Here is a 21048-nt window from a genome sequence, read left to right on the forward strand (position 1 = left end):
ATCTTTTTTCCATATGTACTGCCCATTTATGTTTGCACATTGCAATAAATCACTTCATATGCTTTTTTTTTTTTGGCAAAATAAAGAAATAAGGGATGGCACAAGCCTTTGGTCCTAGAGCTGCTGTGCAAACAGAACCATTAGAAATTATTCAGGTGATTCTTTCATTGTTGGTCTGCTCCAGGCCGTGCAGACCATCATGGAACTAAAGGAAACCAGATTCACACGCAACAGGTTCTGTCCATGTCTACGGTTAGAAGATGGAACGCGTCGAGTGACCCACATTCATTCAAACTGAACTCTGAGGCGAAAGCAGTGACATTAAGTTATTGTTTACTGTGCTGTCAGGACTGAATATTGAGCTGCAGCAACTCACTGATAATGTTCAGCTGAACTTACCCTCCCAGCGTGCTTGGCAGTGAGAGCAGCTTGCTGGTTCCTGCTGAACTGACGACTTGCATCCTTCGCAGTTCATATTTCAAGTCATAGAAACCGTTTTCCATCGCTCACATCAACAAATTGTAGCTTTGATATATTTTTTATTGTTCATTAACCACTTGTGTTTGTTTTGAACTCACTGCAGTACGACTACAGGTACACAAAAACGTCACAGACTCTCTAAAATGGTACGGATACAACGAGCGCTTGAGTGATTTACAGATCTATTTGAACCGTTACCTTTTTTATGAAATTTGAAAGCTGTTCTTAATACAAACTCTGTAAAGTTGATCAAATATGAAGCATATAAAAATAAAACACTGGCCCTGAGATACTGCTGGCGTGGCACTGGGGTGCCGAGACTGCTTTGAGCTAGCAGCCACAAAGGCTTCATGTTTTTGGGGCTCGCTGGTCTGCCAGATCGGACAACGTCTGGACAGTCTGGGCCAACCGACTCAGGCCTTCGTCCTCCATGATGAGTTGAGGTGAACACAAAGAATCCTGGAAGGGGACGGAAAGAGCAGGAAGTAGAGCCAAGTAAGAAACATACACTTCTACACATTCACCAGTAAGCAGTCACTCATTAATATCAAAGTAACAGTATGTCCAGCTTTATAACTTTGATAATGCTGCATATTTCTAAGTGTGGTTTGATCAGATTTGAAAAACTTTGCTAATGAGACAAAACCAAGGAGTCCTGTCACTTAATGAGAGGATGCAGCTACATCACAGTGCAAATGTTCCCCTGAATACCAGAGCATGACTTTTACTGACGTATTCATTCTTTACTGAAGATGATGCATTTGACTGTGTGTACTTACCTGTGTGAGCACGAGCTGCCTCAGGACTAATGCAGGTGTTTAAATGGGTTTGAAATACAGATGCTGCTGTCACTGTATTATAGAAACTCTGAAAGGTTTTTGTTCTTCTAACAGAAAAAACTGAACCGAGAGGTTTCAGACTCATTAGCAGTTTTGATATTAGTTTGATGGTTTGTCACAACTCGCACATGACGGGTCGACAATGAAGACAGATGAGACAGTTTCAGGAGGCGAGGTGGACGCATGTAAGCTTCACAAAATGAGACACTGAAGCTGCAGGAAGACAACAGCAGCAAAGCAAACACAGCAGAGAAGCACCAAAAAGTTCTTTTGAAATCATTTAATTACAACAGACAAAGAGTCAAAAATCATCCTCGTTAGTAAAAGGTGTAGAAATATACAATACAAATGCATTTGGACTAACATTAAAGAATATGTCTGCATCATTGTGGATTTTATCAGTTAGTGTTCGTCCAGTTTGACCTACAAAAATATACATCTGAGCTGAAACAACAGCAGAGTGCTCATAAAACTGTCAGATATAAGAAGCAGTTATTTTGGTTTTACAATGGACAAAAATCTAAATCAGTATAAAACAGCGTCCTCACACCAGAGCCAATCAATCCCACTGCACTCACACTGAGGGGGCGGAGCAGAGCCAACATCGCCATCGTGAATGGAGCTCAGCTTCTACAACTATCACTTGCACCTACTTCATATATCATGTCTAAACTGAAATAAACACTTGTGTCCTTGATTTTGCTCGGTCATTGGTCTGTAACCACTACAAAAATAGAAATTTAAACACCATAAAACAATAAATACAATAAAATTTCCTTCAGAAGAACCTGTTGAAACAGGAACTCCAGAAAGTGAGAATTGTTAAATAAGCTTTAAACAGAAAGTAAGGAAACGCTGTTTGTTGCAACGAGGCGTCTGTTCTCACACAGCGCGTCCTTCACCATGAAAACCTGCCACAGCTTCTCTGTCAGCACCAAGCAGCCTATTCTGACACTCTTACGCTGACCATGTGGTGCTGACAGTCAGGTGCTGGCTGGAGCCTGAACAGGTCAAAGTGTGGAGGTGACATAACGGGACTCTTACCTGATAAGGTAAGAAAGCACCTTTGGTGGGAGATGCGCCAAAGGTGCTCTGTTCAGAGTTTGGGGACGGTGAGGTTGGAATAGCCTAGCCACAGTGCTGACCTCAGTCCCATCAAACACTCCTAGGATCAGCCTGTTTGTCCCAGACTAACCAACACAATCACACCAGTTGACTTGTGACGCATGCTGGTCAGAGGCCGTCCAACAGCAGCGCGTGAGCTGCATGAACCCAGGCTGCTGTACCTGCGTACGGTTCTTCCACAGGCCGATGAGTCGTGTTTCAATCCAACAAGCAGAATAAGCTGTTTGGCATCAGCAGAGAAGGTCTGGCAAGTCTGTCCTGTTATTTCCTCACAAATGTGGCACATTTAAGGGGAAACAGCGGCTCCTGCCAAGCAGCACAGTTACAGCACAGAAGTAAGTGCTCACACACAAATGTGCACACTTACTGTTTGTTTAGACGTTTGTTACACAACTAAATTTACAATAGCTTCTGATTCAGGTACCGAGTGCTTCACATTAAATAATAATGATGAATGCAGTGTGTTACATGTAAATGAGCCCATAATCTATTTACATAGAGAATTACAGGTGGACCCATGTAAGTCTGGGATAACCAAAGTTCATATGAAACAATAGACACGTGTAACAGGAAGGCGCTGCTCGCCGCTCTGAGCCGTGCTGCTCTCTCATCTCGTCAGATTAAAGGCTCGAGGCAGCTACTGTCGCTTCATATTTGGTGCCATTTATATAAACTGATCCAATCAGCTGGCCCACAACATACAGCTGATAGACTGAAGCAGCCTTTAGGTAAAGTGGCCCTGAAGCCAAAAGCCAGACTGCAGCGTCTAGTTTTAGTCCCACAACAACAACAGTGATGGAAATGAATCGTTTGTAAAAAGAGCCATCGTCTTTAAATCAATGGTTTTTACATGAATAATGTCCCATTTTAGTCAGCGGGCTGATTCAGTTGCTGTTACGTCTAACAGCAGTGCCAAACTCATCATGAATAAACAACAAACTGTGTCTCAGCAGAGTGACATCACAGGAAGTTTACACCACGCTGACGGGCTAAACCGGCTCCTCAGAGTTCCTTAAAGTGGAAGACGAGAAGGTCTGAGGTGAGATCAACACCAGGCTGTGGTGATGTGCACACTCACTCACTTAGCAAGGACACTGCTGTAAAGCCAAACAGAAAGTTATAGAAATAATAAAGTCAGCACATAAAGAAAGCCCAGAGTTACACAGAGGGACTTTTAATCAGGGCTCATCACATGAAAGGAAGCACAGCAACTTTTTTAAGGAAGTTGAAGTGACGACATGTATGAAGCTAAAAGGAAACTGTTTTCATTTCCTATTTCTCCCAGTGAAATCCTATCGCTTACACTCAGAGTTTCAGATGTTTGAATATTTGCTCAAACACTGAATGTAGCCTGAATCTCCCAAATGTCTCGTCCTGCGGGTTAAACAGCTGCAGTAACGAGTGTGTCATGTTGGTTGCACACACTGGCCCTGAGTAGAAACAGCAAAGTTTCCACGCTGAGCCAATCACATCTGTGAATCTCCAAAGGAAACTTTGTCACAGGGTTATTTTACCTGGATACATCTAATTGACCTGCTGGAGTGACTTAAAGTGCGCACACTAATCTCACAAAGTTTTAAAACTACTAAGATGTTGGACTTGTTTCACCGAGACAACCAAACATAGAACAAAATAAATAAAGCAATAATTTAATGACCTGTTTACATTTATACAGACAGGTTAGAGTCCGGGTTAACCGTGATTGGTCAAACAGACCATTGACAGTAATGGAGCTGACACAGAGAGCGTCCTGGAGGGGTTTGAACCTCAGGTCTGAGGCAGTAACGGCGCCCCCTGCTGAAGCGCAGGCATGTTTCACTCGCTCACATCAGGAAACATCACAACATGAGCGCTTAAGACGGAAACATTATCCTTTATTTTGTGTATTCTTGTATTAAATAATGAGGTGCAGATGCTCTCTATGAGCTCCTCACGAGGTCAGCAAAAGCAGAGATCCCTTAGATGGGTGTGTCAGGCATAGAGGCCCCGCCCACCTGTCAGGTACAGCTAATCAGACAGACTGGCTAAGAGCGAGGATTATCTGGAGGGGAGAGGGCTGCAGCAAGGGCCAGCGTAGGAAACATCAGGAACTGTGAATCATGCAAAGCATCGAGCCCAACAACACAAACACACACAGTGAGACTTGGTCACAGCTTCTCTCTGTGAGCTGGAACATCCTCCTGCATGTCTAATGAGACACTTGGTTAACCTGAGATTTCAAATACACAGAACAGCTGGGCTCTGTTTCCCTCAGACTTCCACCAGTATAACCAGTGTCATCAGGACAGATAGCAGTTACCTTTCACTTGTCACTAATGGAGCGACCCAGGTTTAAACGAACTTCCAGGAGATGGTTGGTGATGGTGCAGGCAGCTGTGACACAGACAATCATCACGGAGCGCTTCTGTTCAGTCACCAGTACAAAGCAGCACACTTACAGGTCTTACAACACGAGCACCGTTTGCTTTCTATGCTAACAGCCTGTTGCTATGGCGAACGTACTCCGTGTCACATGTCGTTGCTTTAAGGGAGCAGGTAGCAGTAGAGGACGTAGAGCAGCGCCATGACTGCACAGTAGAAGAGCAAGAAGTCTGCGGACAGCAGCGAGGTGGAGGACGACGAAGCCTCAGGCGAGGAGTGGAGGCGGGGCCGGTCCTTCTCCTCCCCCTCCACGGCCAGCAGGGCTGTCACACAGCGCAGCACATTGGGCAGCTTACACAGAAGCACATCAGAGCACACACACACTTCAGTCTGGACAGGAGAGGACACACACGCACGCAAACGCACAGAAAGACAATATGAGTAGTTATATTGTTAAAGCTAGGACATCAGAGACGACAGGACAAAGGGCAGAACAGCAAAAAGCAGATTTAGACTTGATTCAAAGCACTGTCATCACAGCAGACTACACCAGGACAGCGTCGGGACATGCACACGTTACCTCGGGGACTCCCAGCCGGCGACAGGCGGCGACAAAGTTTTCCACGTTGAGTCGACACTTTGCCAGGCTCAGTTTGGGCTGCGAACCACCCACACACACACACACACACACACACACACACACACACACACACACACACACACACACACACACACACACACACACACACACACACACACACACACACACACACACACACACACACACACACACACACACACACAGGCGAGTTATTCTCCATCACAGCAGGAAGCTGCAGCTGTACTTTTACACTCTCTTTGCCGTTTCACATTCAACATCTTCTGGAAGCTTTTAATGTGAAATCTGAGAAGGAAGTAGGAAGAAGCTACAAATATGTAACAGCAGTGTTAGTTGTGACATGAATCGTTCTGCCTGTAGGAGCACTTCGTGTTTCTGATCAAAGCGAGCCGACTTTATCTGCACAGACGCGCTGCAGCTCTCACAAACTGCTTGTTTTACAAAGAAAGGTGACGTGACCGACAGGTGAGTGGACAATGACCAGGTGAGTCATACAGACTCTACTGCTAACAGCAGCGTCATATTTCGTTTCAAGGCTTCCAGACTCACCACCGCTGGGGAAGGAATGTGGATGATGGACACAGAGCGTGGGCGGATGTGATTCACCAGCTGGCAGAGGATGGTGCCATTGGCCAGAGCTTCACCCATATCCTCTGGTAGAGTGATCTTCAGCCGGGACTCTAGAGTCTGATTAAGGACACAGAGCGTCATGGTTTAAAGTAGACCCCACTCAGGTGCCATGACACTAACACAACTCTTATTAGTTCGTCCTATGAGGAGCCTGACTGTGACACCAAGCGTCCAGTTTCCCGTTTAGATCACGAGGAAGTGTTGGTCTGTGGGGCTGACCTTGCGTAGCTGAGTGATGTCCGGTCTTTCCTCTTTAGGCAAGCGCAGCGTCGTGCGAGACTCGCTTCTGCCAGACTCCCCAAGAGAAAAGATGGCCCCTGAAAGCAGACAGGTAAATAAAGGTGTAAAGGTGTGTGGATTGTGGAGTGACGCTGTGGCGTGTTCTTTGGGTACCTGTGGGTTTGACGCTGCTGTGAGAGGACGTCCGAAACAGGAAGCTGCTGGGTTTCTGGGCCTGACCAGGAGGAGGGGACGTCTTGGGGGAGGACGGGAAATCTGATGCAAACGTCAACAATGCAAAGTGTTAAAGACGCACTCTCACTCACATCACAACACAAAATGACACACACATACAAACTGAATCGAACATATTTCATAATTACAACACGGCTCCTCTTCATCAAAGCGTGACTGCAACCACCCGTATGTGGAAGACTCGATTGCTTCACTGAAATGTGCGCTTCTGAGGAACTACACTTTGATGTGTTACAGCACATGTTGCACAGTGGGATTTAAAAGAGCGTGTAATTGTGAAACATTCCACCCACACACACTCTCTCTCTCCTTTGTTACCTGTCTTGCTGCTCGATCGCTGCAGAGAGACTGAAGGAGCGCCTGTGCTCATTTGGTCAGCGCTCTGAGGGAGAAACAAGTGTGATTTAAAACAGCAGACACACAAACCCGTTTACCTCAGTGAACTGAAGACAAGGACAGTACTCACTGCACATCTGTGTCGCAGGCCAGATGTGCCATTCTCTGCTTTGCTGCTTTCTGGTGATGTACCACTAGAGAGAGACACACGCCACTATCAGCAGCAGAACCTCAGCCCTTTGTTACCACTTTAACATAGATTTTTGAACAGGCGTCTGTCTCTATGGCAGGCCTCACGTGTGTTTATCTGCACGCCATCCTTACCATGAACTACTTCCCATCTGCTGTGCAGTGGCCACATGACTTCCTGTTTTGGTGGAGAACTTCAGCGAACTACAAAATAACAGGTTAAGACAGGCAACAGCGTATAATTAGATGAGAGCACAGTTACAGCGTTGACTCGAGGGACACGTAAGGTAAGCAGAAACGCCGAGTCATCTTCAAAATAAAAGAAATGTGCAGACGCTAAAAGCAGAATATCTCCGTCAGTATCAACCTTGCTTTCTCCTTTTGCTGCTGCTGAAGCCGTTCTCTCTCCTGCCAGATAAACAAGGTACCAGGTCTCCTTCGCTCCTCTAGGGAGGGGCTGGAGGGGGACAGAGGAGACGAGGAGGCTGAAGATGAAGAGCCCAGCTCGATGTGGAGGCTAGATCTGGGAGTGACAGACACAAAATGGATACAATCAGAGTTTTTTATCCGATTGTTTCCAAGCTCGTGAGCCGACTTCCAGGACTTCTTATTACTTATCACTGGCAGCTTGTCTGTTAGAGACGCTGCTGACATACAAACTAAACTAGGACTCTCTGAGAAGAAGCTTCCAACATTTAAACTCTGATTCCTCTTCAACAACACAAACTTTCATATCCAAATGTTTCCCATTACTGATGTTTACGTACGATTTACATTCACAGACGTTTGAACCTTTTACTTTATCCAAAGGAAGTCGGGCAAATACGGAGGGCTAAACGTGCACAACTAAACAAAAGAAAAACACATACGCTGTTCCAAATATCGTTTTAATCAGAGAATGGCATCAAGTCGGTTCAACATGTGAGATACTGATCTGGTCATCTAAGGAGCTGCTCTGCTATTAATTAAACTAACAGGAGCAACAATGAGACAAAGTCCAAAATAAATAAAATGGTTTTATAGGTGAAAGCCGCTGAGTTTGGTCAGTGTTACTGCTGACTGGCTGACACCTGGATCATACAGAGGCTGCACAGGTAGTCCGACTCCTCCAGGACGGCACATCAATACGTGCCACTGACACAAGGTTTGCTGCCTCCCAGCACAGTCTCAGAAGCATGAAGGACACAGATAACTCTAGCTTGATATTGCCAGAGAAGGTGCTTAACCCAACAGCATTACCAGGATCTGCTCCTTTGTGCCATGAGCTAGAAAATGACCTTCAGCAAGCCACGAGCGTGACCGTCTCTGACCAACAATCAGACTTGGGCCCTGTGCTCACTGCCTGCCCTGGGGCCTGACAGGTCCAGGAGCGGTGCTCCGTCCTTTCCACAGATGAGAGCAGGTTCACCCTGAGCACAAGTGACAGGTATGAAAGGGTCTGATACCTCCAGACCCGGACTTTCATCAAGCATCTCAAACTTGGGATGGACTGGTCCTGTGGTGATTGACTGGAATTGGACATACCACCACAGACAGACCCTTCAACCACAACTCAAAAGCTTTGCAGAGGTCTTTGGACTGAACTTCCCAAACATCATGCTGATCCAGTGAAATCTGTAGGAAAAGTCCAAGATCAGAAACAGCAAAAACCCCGTCGATGTCAAATATTTGATTTTAAAAAGTCACACATGGCACTATGGCTCCAGTTTTCCTCACCCACCAGCATAAAATACAAAAAGCTTTATCACAACGGCAGCGCGAGCAAAGGTCCACGACAATCGTCACACCGAGTCAAACATTCCCTCAGATCATCAGAAAGGAGAGAGGCTGTTCTTGTTAACAGCTGGTGTAACCCTGCTCACGTCTCCATCACAGAGCCCACTGCGTGCCTGAACTGTGCGCTGCTGGACTCGAGTTGTGTCATTTGCAAGTGAATTTACCCACGTGACCTTGGTGGCTGTGGACGTTCCTTCCTCTACTAACCCACAGTGCACGTGACACTATCCACTCGGCCACAGCGTGGTTACAGAATCAGCACCCTGGCGTCTCCATTGCTGTCTCGGGTGACTTCAACCACGTCACCTTGGACATGACACTTCCACCCTTCACACAGGACGTGGTCTGTGCCACGGACCGACTGCATGCTAATGTCAGGGAGGCATACAGTTTCTCCTCCTTTCAGCTCTATGTGCCTACTGTGAAGATGCAGAGTGTGACCGGTGGTCAGAGGGCTGTTTTGAGGTGACAAGCACCCACTGAGACCCACGGTGAGGACATCAGTGGGCTCACCCAGCGTATCACTGAGCGCATAACCTCCTGCACAGACTCTGTTGTCCCTCCATTGTTACCCAGATAACAAGCCGACACTGAAGATGAACTGAAGGGGTCCAGATGTGGACTGACATTAGACTGACACCAGAGCTGAGGACACCAGCATCTACCTACTCAATCGAGTCTACGCCCTGGACCAGCCGGAGAGGAGCGTGAGCGTCATGTTGTTTCAGTTTCCTGGTGCATTCAGCAGCATCAGACAGACCTGCTGGGTGATGATCTGACAGCGATGCAGGTGGATGCCTCGCTCGTCCTGGATTGTTGATTACCTGACAGGAAGACTAGAATATGTGCGTCTTCAACACTGCGTGTCTGACCAGGTGATCAGCAACACAGGGAACCACAGGGGGCCTCTTCACTCTCTACACCACAGACATCAGCCACTGCACCTTAATACCACTTTCCACCACCGACATCTACCAAAGCTTTAGCTTTTAGCTAACTAAATGCAAACAGTCTTAATATATTTGCCAAGTCTTGTTTTGTTTAGTGTGCTGTGTGCAGAATATAAAGTTATGCATCAGCATTGCTCAATCACACTAAAGGCCTAAAGTTTCTTCTAATAACATGTATCACTCTGGGTTCTAGTGTTATAATACAGTATGAAGTGGATTCATGTTGTGTGAACCTGCAACATATTTAACCTGGAGAACTTTTGTGCTGCACAAAGCAAGTATTGCAGCTACACTTTGGGAGGTGAGATTTGTGCAGATAATCAATATTCCTCTTTTAATTTTGAATTCAGATTTCTGCTTGTGGTGTTACAGAGCAGACCCTGCGCTCTGAGGTTTGAACCTACTGCAGGTGATACAGCCATGCAAAACTCTGACTGTGCTTCACACCACTGACCTGGATGTTGTTGACTCCTGGGATTGCAACAGTGACGATCTGTCCTTCTGATCCTGAAAAACCAATACGCGGTCAACATAATCAACACAAACACAGGACACGACACTGCGTGACAGCTGCAGATCGGCGTGAGGATGACTGGTACCGAAGGAGGCGTGGATGTATTGGTCCTGATGTCGTCCTCTTCCTCTGTCACACTGCTGTCAATGAAGTCAACCTGCTCCGCATTTCCATTCACTGTGAAGAGTACGATGGTGTTCAACACGTCTCACAGCACAAACAATGATTTATGGCCTGTGCCTCTTTCCTCACCTCTGTTGGATTCCTCTTCTTCCTCCGCCAGGTTACTTTGGTCTCTGTTGACCTCAGCCATGCGGAGGGAGCGCTCTGAGAAGTCGTCAGCAGACTGAACACACAGCACATGTCAGTGAAACACTGATCTGTTTATCTAATACTACACAATGCATTTTTATATCCACTATTATAGATATTAATAGAAGAATATATAATGCAGTCACATGTGACAGTGTGTATCCTGTAACGTTACCTCGTTCCCAGACCATCGTTTGCTGCCGCTGTCAACGCTGTTGAAGCCAGAGTCCAGCCCTCCTAACTGACCTGGAAACAGTTCCTGGTCTGACAGACTGCAGGGAAAACACCATAAGCACCCATTAAAATGAAGAAGAGCAAACATTGTGTTAGTCGGGGCAAACTGTGAAAGAGCGCCGCTCTAAAGGGCAGTGACTCATGTTTTTAGGCTCTGGTGCAGTGTTAGAGTGGATTTCCCACAGCAGAGTTACTCCTCTTATCTCTGTCCTTGGTTCAAGTACTACAATGTTACTGGGCGGCTAAATGGAATGCATTGATTTACAATGGTACTATTTTCATTTGAGTGTAGATGGATACTGAGCGGTGCCCAACCCCCGGGCCACGGACCGGTACGGGGCCGCGAGAGTTGAGGTTTGGATGTGAAATTGACAGTTTTCAGGGTTTTTATCGTTAACTCGGCTTCCCTGGGTCTTTTCTCGTGTTGCAGTTGTGCGTCTTATTTTGAAAGAAATATTTATGCGTTACCATAGCGACCAGAGAACATTGGGGTTGGGGTTTAAAGCGTTAAGAGGCACAGAGGAGGAAGTTACGCTAAATGTTGTTGGCGCATTTCAGGAGGACGCTGCTAATAAAGTTACACAGTGAATCTGCATTTATTATTATATTTACCAAATCCCACAGTTTGTGTCTTGGTCGTATCATTTTATTTTGTTGTCTCGCTTAGGAAATCAACTTCCAAAGTATTTGTTACTCACAGAGGTAAATTTACAGGATTATAATATCCAGACAATCCAAACACACTGGCGTAGCACCTCCACATAGAAATATGTATCGTCACACGTGTTCTTAGGATCTGACTGTTACAGCAGGAAATTGCACACAGCGTCTTCACTGACTTAACCCAACCAGTTAAGGAAGTCTTGACTATCTCTTAGACCTTTGTCCTTACCAGCTGTTAAATCCAGTGGGTCTCAGGTGTTTCTCCAGCTCTTCTTGGCTCCTCTTACAGGCCTCCATGTTGAGGTACTTGAAGATGTGGTATTTGCCCTTGGAGCAGATCTGCGCTGGTGGCATCTGCAGTGGATTGCTATCCAGTGAGATGCTTTGCAGATGCCTGAGGTGACGGTAGCACAAAGGCAGATGGGAAACTCGGTTGCAGGAGACATCGAGCCTAACGAGGGGCAGCTCGGATATTTCTGTGTGGGGAACAGAGAGGGTAAGAGTCAGTCGCTCCGGGCTTGGAGCTTCGTAAACATTAAACTGACTTCATACAGTTGAAACCTCAACTCCTTCACCACTGGACGTCGATCCAATAAGAATTCACTTCTATATTATATTATCTACATTCCCTCTCTGATTGGCCTGTTCAGCACTCTCTTTTCCTACTGTGGATTTTCAAGTAAGCATGAGTGGCAAAGGGCTCCAAGTTTATTTGTACCTTCAGGCAACGTGGTGAGCCGGTTCCTTCTTAGGTTCAAGTCTCTCAAACACTCCAACTGCCCGAGCTCTGCTGGCAGACGCTGAAGTTCATTACAGCTTACATCCTGAGAGAGAAAAAACTATAATAAACCAAGAGGAAAACTGCAACACAGAAATGTGACAGTGATTAAACTGTAAGACTGGACGTCTGACCATGAATCACAGGAAGGTGAAAGGGATGCTGTGAGGGGTACCACTGTACCCTCCACAGTACAAACAGAACATTTCAAGGAGAAATGACGGTGTGAGTGTGTCGTACCAGCTGTCTGAGTTGTGTGAGGGAGTATATGGAGGCGGGCAGTGAAGACAGCTTGTTGTTACTGATGATGAGCACTCGAAGGAGGGGGAGCTGAAAGACCGAAGGCTGTAAACTGGACAGGAGATTACGACTGTGGAGTCACAGAGAGAGTGATGCAGTTTAGGAGGTGTGACCTGGGACTGCACACAAACACAGTTAGATGCTTTACTACGTTACACAGTGTGTTTGCTGTGAGCTGCACTTTTCCTGCTCCAACTAACAACAACCTGGAGGGTTCGCCTTGTCTCCTAGCAACAGCAAAATTAAAGTGTCCAGGCCCACATTAACAAACACTAAGACACAGAGGCTCGCCTCAGAGGTGAACCTGATTACCGACTGCTGCCTTTGCACTAACCAGCGCCTGGTTCTACCAGCCTACTGAGAGCATTTGTGTGCTCTCTGATTATTATCAACAGTTGGATTAGTGATCAGCCCATGATTGTTTTATATAGACTGGATGAACAGTGTACAGATGGAATGATCACTGTTTGTGTCACTGATACCAAACTATGACTGCTGACTACTCAGTAAGTTTGTTTTTAAAATGTATCATTTTATATGAACAAAAACAGCATTTTTATTGGACTGAACGTGGCCCAACAGTCCACCTAAAATAGTTCAGGACCAAAGCTAAACCTGTTTCCATTTTGCCAGAAATGTTCAAATGTTGCTGCAGAACAGCTGCAGTAACAGTGTTTCTCACTGTTTTTGAAGTAGGACTGGCCTCCATCTGACGTTACGACAGAAGCGCGTTACCTCTGCTCTTCCATTACCACGGCTCTAAGAACTGTTTGAGGTCTACATTTGTCACAACATTACTTACTACAACAGAATACAACGCTACTGCTAAACAATGCAGTGCAGTAATCAGAGTCACGTGTTGCGGTGTGTAGGAGTTACCTGAGGTTGAGGTAGGTGAGAGCCTGCAGGTTGCTGAGGCTGGAGGACAGGGACCGCATCCCATTGTGGTACAGGCTCAGTGTCTCCAGGGAGATGAACTGACACAGCTCCTCTGGCAGCTCACACAGGCGGTTCTTTGACAGATCTGGAAAACATCAAACGGCCCAAACTTCAACAGTTGTAGATACATTGATACAAATGTTAAAATGGACCAAATGTTTATTAAATGTTTTTATGAATGAGATCTTTGTTTTATGCCACATACAGCAGCTTGCACTGTAAAACCTGCAGCATAGACTTAACCACCACCGCCTCCTGCCTTTCACATTACTGTACAACACTGTCAGTCACCATGAAGACAGCGTGGCGCAGCAGTCACGTCTCAGCTCAAATTAGACATTTAAATGAACAAATGCAGTCAAAGGATCAACTTGATACATTTTTTTGTTTTAATTACTTTACAAATTGTTTTTATTTGTTTATATTTTGTATGTGTTGGTAAACTTAAAGGTCAAAGGTCAAGTTTCCTGATAATCTCATGAATGCAATAACCCTGAAAGAAGTCACCTAGCACTTTGCATTTGATACCACGAGTGTATCCACTAATAATCTCAAACAAGGTTGAATCTCAGGTCAGAGGTCAGAGGCTGACATGTTCATGCTTCAACAGGACATCTGTGCTGTAGCTGTGTCTATGTAATCGCACACACCCCTGAAACCCGACACTGTGACCCGAGGTATATCCTGATGTGCACACCCCTGCATTGATTTCAAAATCCTACACTGCATTGTTATCTGGAATTATTGCACCTCTGACCCCTGACTTTGAGGTCAAGGTCACTGAGATTCATCAAACTCCAAGATTTTTAAGAGATACACCAATGGGATCAGTGTAAAACTCCTACTTTGCTTCGTTCTTGAGTTATTGCATTCATAACTTTGGGTATTCCAGTCGCCCACCTCCTGCCTGGCATAATGACGACGATATCACATCAGCCTTTCATGGCCGAGGGCTAAAAATGTAACTTAACGTTGGGTCAGTGCAGGTCCCAACTATTGTCATTGGGCCGTTCGATACCATCAGATCCTCCTGGACATTTATGGCTAATTTTTAGATGCAAGTTTCCTCATTTATGAGTGAGACGATAACAATCACCAATATAAGGACTCAGAAATGTCAGCAAATTCCCAGAGGGAGGTTGCTGACATCATCTGAAAGGACATGAGGGAACATAAAAAGAAATGGAGGGACAAATATGTCTGACCTCACGAAAGAGTAGAGACTAAGGAGGGAAAAGGTTACTGCATGTAATTTTTTTCTATCATGGGCAGAAACACATAAAAACAAATAGATAATTAACTGGGACACAAACACACGGTACAGTAATTAGCACCAAACACACCAGCACAAGCAGGTCGTAGGTCTACAAATATTTCCTGCTGAAGCCTAAATCAAAGATCTCGGCTGGTGAGAACAGGACACCGTCACTGTGTGGGTGTGGAGTTTTTGTAAAATCTCTTTCAGTTTAGTTAAGAAATAGATTAAATGACTAGTAAGCCTGGTACCAGGTAGTGACAACACCGATGATTAGTCGGCTAGTTATTCCCTAACCTTACCCAAGAAAACCTCACCAGCCCAAACTCTGCTGACCTTGTTAGCAGAGTCAGACTGATTTCACATTAGAAAGTGTCCTGCTGTGTTTCAGCCTGGCATTAAGCAGAAACGCTCCACAGCGAGGAGGAGGCCCAGCACGTCACCATGATAAGAACTGAAACCTTTTGTCAAAGCTGACTCAGACCAGCTCTCTTCAAACACTGCTGTTTTCTCTGTCCTCTCTGGGGAATCAGCTCACATTCAGCTGAGCTGAAATGTGATTGGATTTCCTCGTCAGGACACACGGTGCAGCTTCTTACTTCCTTCAGTGTCTACAGTAGAGGTGAAGAGAACAAATCCACGATACTCTATAAAATCTAATATACGATTAAAAAACCTGAATGTTCTTTTTATTTACATTTATTTTATTCTCTTATTATTTAGTCCTCGCTCCCACTCTGGGACTCAAAGCAGTTCAGCTGCACACAACCCAAAAGACAAAACATTAAGAACTGAAAAAAGTAAAACGCGTGTTGAAGAAGCAGAACAGAAACTCAAATATATGACAAAAACTTTGTCCACATAGTGTGTAGGGCTGTAATAATCTATCAATTACTCTATTAGTTAATCGAGTGATTATACAAAAGCAAAAAGACAAAATGAAGAATGTTTTAATGTTTAACTACCACATTTGTATTTACGTGCTACATTAAAGTGTCATTATCTAAAGAAAACATTTTCTTGAAAAAAAATCTATAATTTCAAGTACAGTCAAATACAGAGTAAATAAGATAAATATGCAAACTGCACTAAGGCTTAAAAAATGCTCTGTGTTGTTTCTGACATTAATAGGAGGCAACGAGACGTTATGAAGGTGCACATGTTAAAATCCACCCAACACTCTCATGGGCTCAGTTTTACTGGTCCATGTACTTTTTTTATGGGCCTGTGAAAAACTTTACAATTTCATATTTTTAGAAATTACAAAATTTTATTATTATTTCACTTTAAAAATGTTATGAAAGCCTTGAAATAAATGTGGTCTAGTACTATCTAGTAATATCAGTCTGCACATGCTCCAGAGAGCTTTTCTTCAAATTCTTTAATTCTCACTCGCTTTCGCAACTTTGTACTTTTGTGTTACTCGATGCTACAAACGCGTTTTCTTTTCCCTGACTCACTTTACCTGTCATTGCTCAATTACTTAGATATAAAAATGCTTTGTTAATATAAATATATATCATGTTTATGATTATTAAATGACTCCTCCTTGTTGGCTGTATTTCAATCAAAGAAAATTCAGACCAGCTAGATCTGTATGTGTTCACTCAATGAGAAGTAACAACGACTTTCATTGCTAAGCATTGCACATGCTGCTGCACACTCTGGAAAAAGTTCAAATCTAACCAAGCAGGAACAAATGTTGGATCGCTGTTAAGCTAACACATCATCAGAGCTACTTTCTGCGTCTTGAATACCAAGGGTAAGTAATGCATGTGTACAAATATAGACCTGAATATATTCATTTCTGTAGGGGTGGCGAGTAACCCTCTACCTTCATGTCACAGGTCGTTCAGTGTTACCCTGTCTCACAGGATTATCGGCCACTTCAGGATACCTGCTGACCTGGATCGACTCCCGTTAAATTACCACAGTGGGTGTGGAGATGTTTCACCAGGCTTAAGAACAGGGTCAGCGATTATTAGCTCGGAGAAACTGGATCAAAAATATAAACAAGGAAAAGCACATAACAAGAAAAAACAGTATGCAGGTTATAGCAAGCTCTCACTTGCCCTGTGCCACCGTCACACTCTGTGGGTATTTTCCAGTAAAAGTCACAGGCCTAACCAGTTTGAGCCCTGGTCCATATGCAGACACTCTGACAGTGAGCAGAGAGCCGTTAACAGCTGCTGTGGATCAATGATTGTGCTGTGGCCAGAGGGCACAGTAAAACACAGGGTAATGAACCCTGTCAGCAGTAAGACGGCAGCTCTGAAGCTCCACGTCTGCTATAAGGGACCTAAATACATATAAACACTGTCAGATTAACCATAACGCCTCACTGTCAATGCCATTAACTACAGACATCATGGTGAAGCTCATTGGAACGTGACATTTCACAGCATTTGTGCATCCATCAGGTTCATTGATGCTTTTTGTTCTCAACCGTATCAGCAATGGATGTGAATAACTGGTCAAATGAGACACGTCTGGAGGAAGGACCAGCACGCTCTGGGCACGCTTCATGTAACTGAAGGAAGGATGAATGGAAGACGTACCGAGACCTTCTGCTACCAGGATGATGAAGATGAAATGAAGACAATGATCCCAAACACACGGCCAAGGAGACTCTGAATTGGTTAAGAAAATAAAGCTGGCGCAGCCAATCGCCTGACTCTAATCTGACATCTGTGGAAAGAGCTAAAGGTCAGAGTTCAAAGTAGGGGCTTATGGAGCAGGTTATGGAGCACTGTTTATGTGGAAGAATGGGCCAAAGTCATGTGACTAGTTTCTCTATACAGGACATTACCTCATCAATAGGCTTCTGTACAAAGTATTAAATACATTTTTGTTCAATACTTTCCTGTTTCACTGTGTCATTACTAGAGATGGACCGATCCGATATTACGTATCGGTATCGGTCCGATACTGACCTAAATTACTGGATCGGATATCGGAGAAAAATAAAAAATGTAATCCGATCCATTAAATATCACGAAAGCACCTCACAAAACTTGCAACACGCCGTAACTCGCCTCAGAACGTTAGCAGTCGGAGCAGTATGCATCACGTGATAGAGCGGCTGTGGCATGCCGGACCTGTCGGTGGTCTGGATAGCATTTGGAGCTTCGCTAGCAACCCGGCATTTCATCTCCGACAAAGTTATCCCCGAGAGAAGTAAAGCAAGTGTGTAAGTCCATCTCTGAATGTTTGTAAAGCATTCCTGCGTTAAGCTTACCAAGCGATATATGGAGCGACTGCCTCTCCTGCTGCTACTTCAATCATGAAACTGCTTAACGATCAGCTGATCGGCTTTTCTGTCGCGAGTCCGTCTCTCTTGTTTGCTTTTGGCCCACTTTGCACCAGAAAGAGGAAACCAGCGGCTGAACAACAGCAGCACGTTTAAGCTTGATCAGCTGTTGTTAGAATGTATTTATTATTACTTTCTACTCGAGGATCTTTTTCTACGTAGCTGACGCTGGTAACTGTGCAGGGGCGGATCTAGCAAAGTTTAGCCAGGGGGGCCGATAGGGCATTAACTGGGAAAAGGGGGCACAAAGACATACTTTTCTTTCTTATTCTCATTTAAAATGTCTAGCTTTTAATAAATAATTATCTGACACCCAAAGTTTTAATTTGATGCAAAATGAATAGAAGTCCATTACTGTATATAGTAACTATTAAGTCTAATATATATACCCTAGTAAGCTATAGTACTTTTTCCTTTGGGAAGGTACCATCTGTGCAGTCTGCAATTTTGTTGAAGAAAGATGTTGAATCTATTTAATATTTCTTGAAAAATAATTGATTTCTGTGCATTTTTTTTCACACTGCATCAAATTAAGGTTGATTACGTCGATTAAGCATCATGAGGTGGAGCGTGAGGGGTGGTTCCCTATTTTTTATTTATTTATTTTTGTTGTTGCTGGGAGTTGGAACCCTATTAGTTAGGTTGCTTAATATTTATGCTAAGTACTCTTTAAAATACCAGAATAGGGAGGATGGTGTAGGTTTAAGTTTATTAGATTGATCAGTATTGCTGAACTATAAATATTTTTTTTGGATACAGGTATAACAGAATAGCTTTAGTGTAGTTGTTGTTTTAAACTTGAGTATGAACTTATACAAAATGCAGCAAGATATTTAAAAAACAGTTTTGTTGATTAAAAAACACTATATCGGATTCATATCGGTATCGGCAGATATCCAAATTTATGATATCGGTATCGGTATCGGACATAAAAAAGTGGTATCGTGCCATCTCTAGTCATTACACACAAGTCAACATCTATAGTTTCATTTCTTTGCATGTGTGGATTGCATGGCTATTACTGACATTCGGTCACAATGGCAGCACGTTTACTTTTAAATAGAGTTGCAAGTTTTCCAAAATGTAAAAGTAGGGAAGGTGTATTTACTGGAACAATGAAAGCAGATCATGAGGCTTAAAAGGGGGCTGAAGGTTTTAAACAGATCAGTAGAAAGAGGAGGATTTTCCTGCCAGAGCAAAGCTCTGCATCTAATTACAGGCTCTGCAGGAGGCTTTATCCTGGACACTTACGTCACCTCTCACACATTGATCAGACAGAACTCTGTGGAGGGCTTCCAAACACCTACAGCATGATAACACAGGACACGAGCTCGAGACATCAAACAGGTTTAAACTCATTGTTTAAAAAAGAAAAAAGTCAAATGAAGTCATCGGCCCTCTTATGTTCCACCCTGTATTGCATAACAGCGGGCCTGAGGAGCTGCTCAGCACACGTTTGTTTGTGTTATGAGCTTCATTTGATCACAGCTGACACACTGAAACATTACAGCCTTCAAAGTCTGAATATTTATCCAGGTAAGATGGACAGATGGACATAACCTGGACTTCATCTGCACAAAACGCATCTATGTTTCATGAGAAAGTCACCACTACTACAAAACACAGCAGTGTCTCCCACGAGTACTTGGGCGAGTACTTGGGAGAGTACTTGGGCGAGTACTTGGGCGAGTACTTGGGCGAGTACTTGGGCGAGTACTTGGGCAAGTACTTGGGCAAGTACCTGGTCGAGTATTTATGTAAATATAAATATCATTATATAATCCATTGGCTATGCTGTCCACCCCTGCTGTACATTTTTTTACCAGCTTTAGTCGTTTCTAGGATGTGACTGATGCTCTGCATGAAACTAACCAGGTGAAGACCACATTGTGAATGACATATTAAATAGCATTTCATTGTTGTTCACTTTAACTGCGGTGGCTGATATCATATAAACAACATATGCACATTTTATAAACAAAATAAAATAATATTTCTTTAGTTGAATTTGTGAAACAGACACAAACATTACAGTTTGACATCATAAAAATAGTATTTCTGCACCAATGAGGTGATTCCCAAAAAGCTATTAGCCAAAATGTTGGCACCTTTAGCATGCTGCGCTTAAAACAATTAGAGGGAACTGGATAACTCAAAGACGTGACGGGGCTAAAAATGACATTTAAAATGAAATCTGATCCTTTGTTTGCAGACGCTTCATCACAAACTCTCACTGGAAGATGTGTTGTCAAGAAGCCATCTCTAAGGAAGGGAAATGAGATAAACACTGAGGTGGATCCAATTACACAAACACTGCACTGAAAATCAGTAGCAACACAGTTCAGAGTGATGAATCCAGATTTGAAACTGTCATTGCAGGATCTGTTTAGCAGATCTTATGAAAAACTGGCTCCATTACCGATTGTCCCATATCACGTTTCCTGCACATTCTCCACCTGCCTGTGCTGAGGTGTGTTCACGTTAACAACATGAGCCTGAGTTAGTGGGCAGGCACCACTGCCAGGAGACAACAAAAGAACTGAGAAGACACAAATAAATGAGTCACAAGGAGAGGCTGTAGGCAAACGTGTGCGTCGCTTTTTGTAATAACATGAAACAACTTAGCAACAAGTGCTCGACATATGAGACAACCTTACATTTGTATTCGTGTGTGTCAGAACATCTAATACTGACTGACAGTTATAGACTAAAGTTACTTTACTAGAGTTCGACCAACCACGCGTCTTGGAAATGACCTCGTTTGACTACTTTACAGCATTAAATATGCACTGAACAAGCATTCCTGCTGCTGTGAGCGACATCAAGCTTTATTATACATTCGATTTAGCGCCATGTAGCAACCAGCTACCTCTTCCCCTCACCCTGGCTCTTTTTCATAAGACAGCATCAGACCACAACGTCTGTTCTGATGCTGTTTGTTTCGCAATGTTGCCAGTGACAACA

At 44.0% G+C, this 21048-nt stretch overlaps 1 protein-coding gene across 2 annotated transcripts in view; it reads right to left on the reverse strand.

Moving 5' to 3' along the window:
* Nucleotides 1-522: 522 nt before the first annotated feature.
* lrch4 (leucine-rich repeats and calponin homology (CH) domain containing 4) overlaps nt 523-21048 on the reverse strand; it is a 28263-nt gene continuing 7737 nt past the window's right edge. Inside the window, exons 2-18 of one of the 2 annotated variants that reach the window (XM_026160631.2) lie at nt 13460-13604; nt 12521-12650; nt 12221-12326; nt 11732-11978; nt 10781-10877; nt 10546-10639; nt 10379-10470; nt 10234-10286; nt 7421-7576; nt 7189-7257; nt 6995-7058; nt 6847-6910; nt 6448-6549; nt 6274-6371; nt 5974-6111; nt 5386-5463; nt 523-939 (exon numbers count right to left, since the gene is read on the reverse strand). In XM_026160631.2, the coding sequence (XP_026016416.1) occupies nt 829-939; nt 5386-5463; nt 5974-6111; nt 6274-6371; nt 6448-6549; nt 6847-6910; nt 6995-7058; nt 7189-7257; nt 7421-7576; nt 10234-10286; nt 10379-10470; nt 10546-10639; nt 10781-10877; nt 11732-11978; nt 12221-12326; nt 12521-12650; nt 13460-13604 (1844 nt within the window). In that variant the 3' untranslated portion in view covers nt 523-828. Of the gene's footprint in view, nt 940-4400; nt 5196-5385; nt 5464-5973; nt 6112-6273; nt 6372-6447; nt 6550-6846; nt 6911-6994; nt 7059-7188; nt 7258-7420; nt 7577-10233; nt 10287-10378; nt 10471-10545; nt 10640-10780; nt 10878-11731; nt 11979-12220; nt 12327-12520; nt 12651-13459; nt 13605-21048 lie in introns of those variants that run through there. The other variant, XM_026160624.2, reaches the window with a different exon arrangement.

This window comes from Astatotilapia calliptera, chromosome 3, assembly GCF_964374335.1.
Source record: "Astatotilapia calliptera chromosome 3, fAstCal68.1, whole genome shotgun sequence".
Taxonomy (NCBI): domain Eukaryota; kingdom Metazoa; phylum Chordata; class Actinopteri; order Cichliformes; family Cichlidae; genus Astatotilapia; species Astatotilapia calliptera.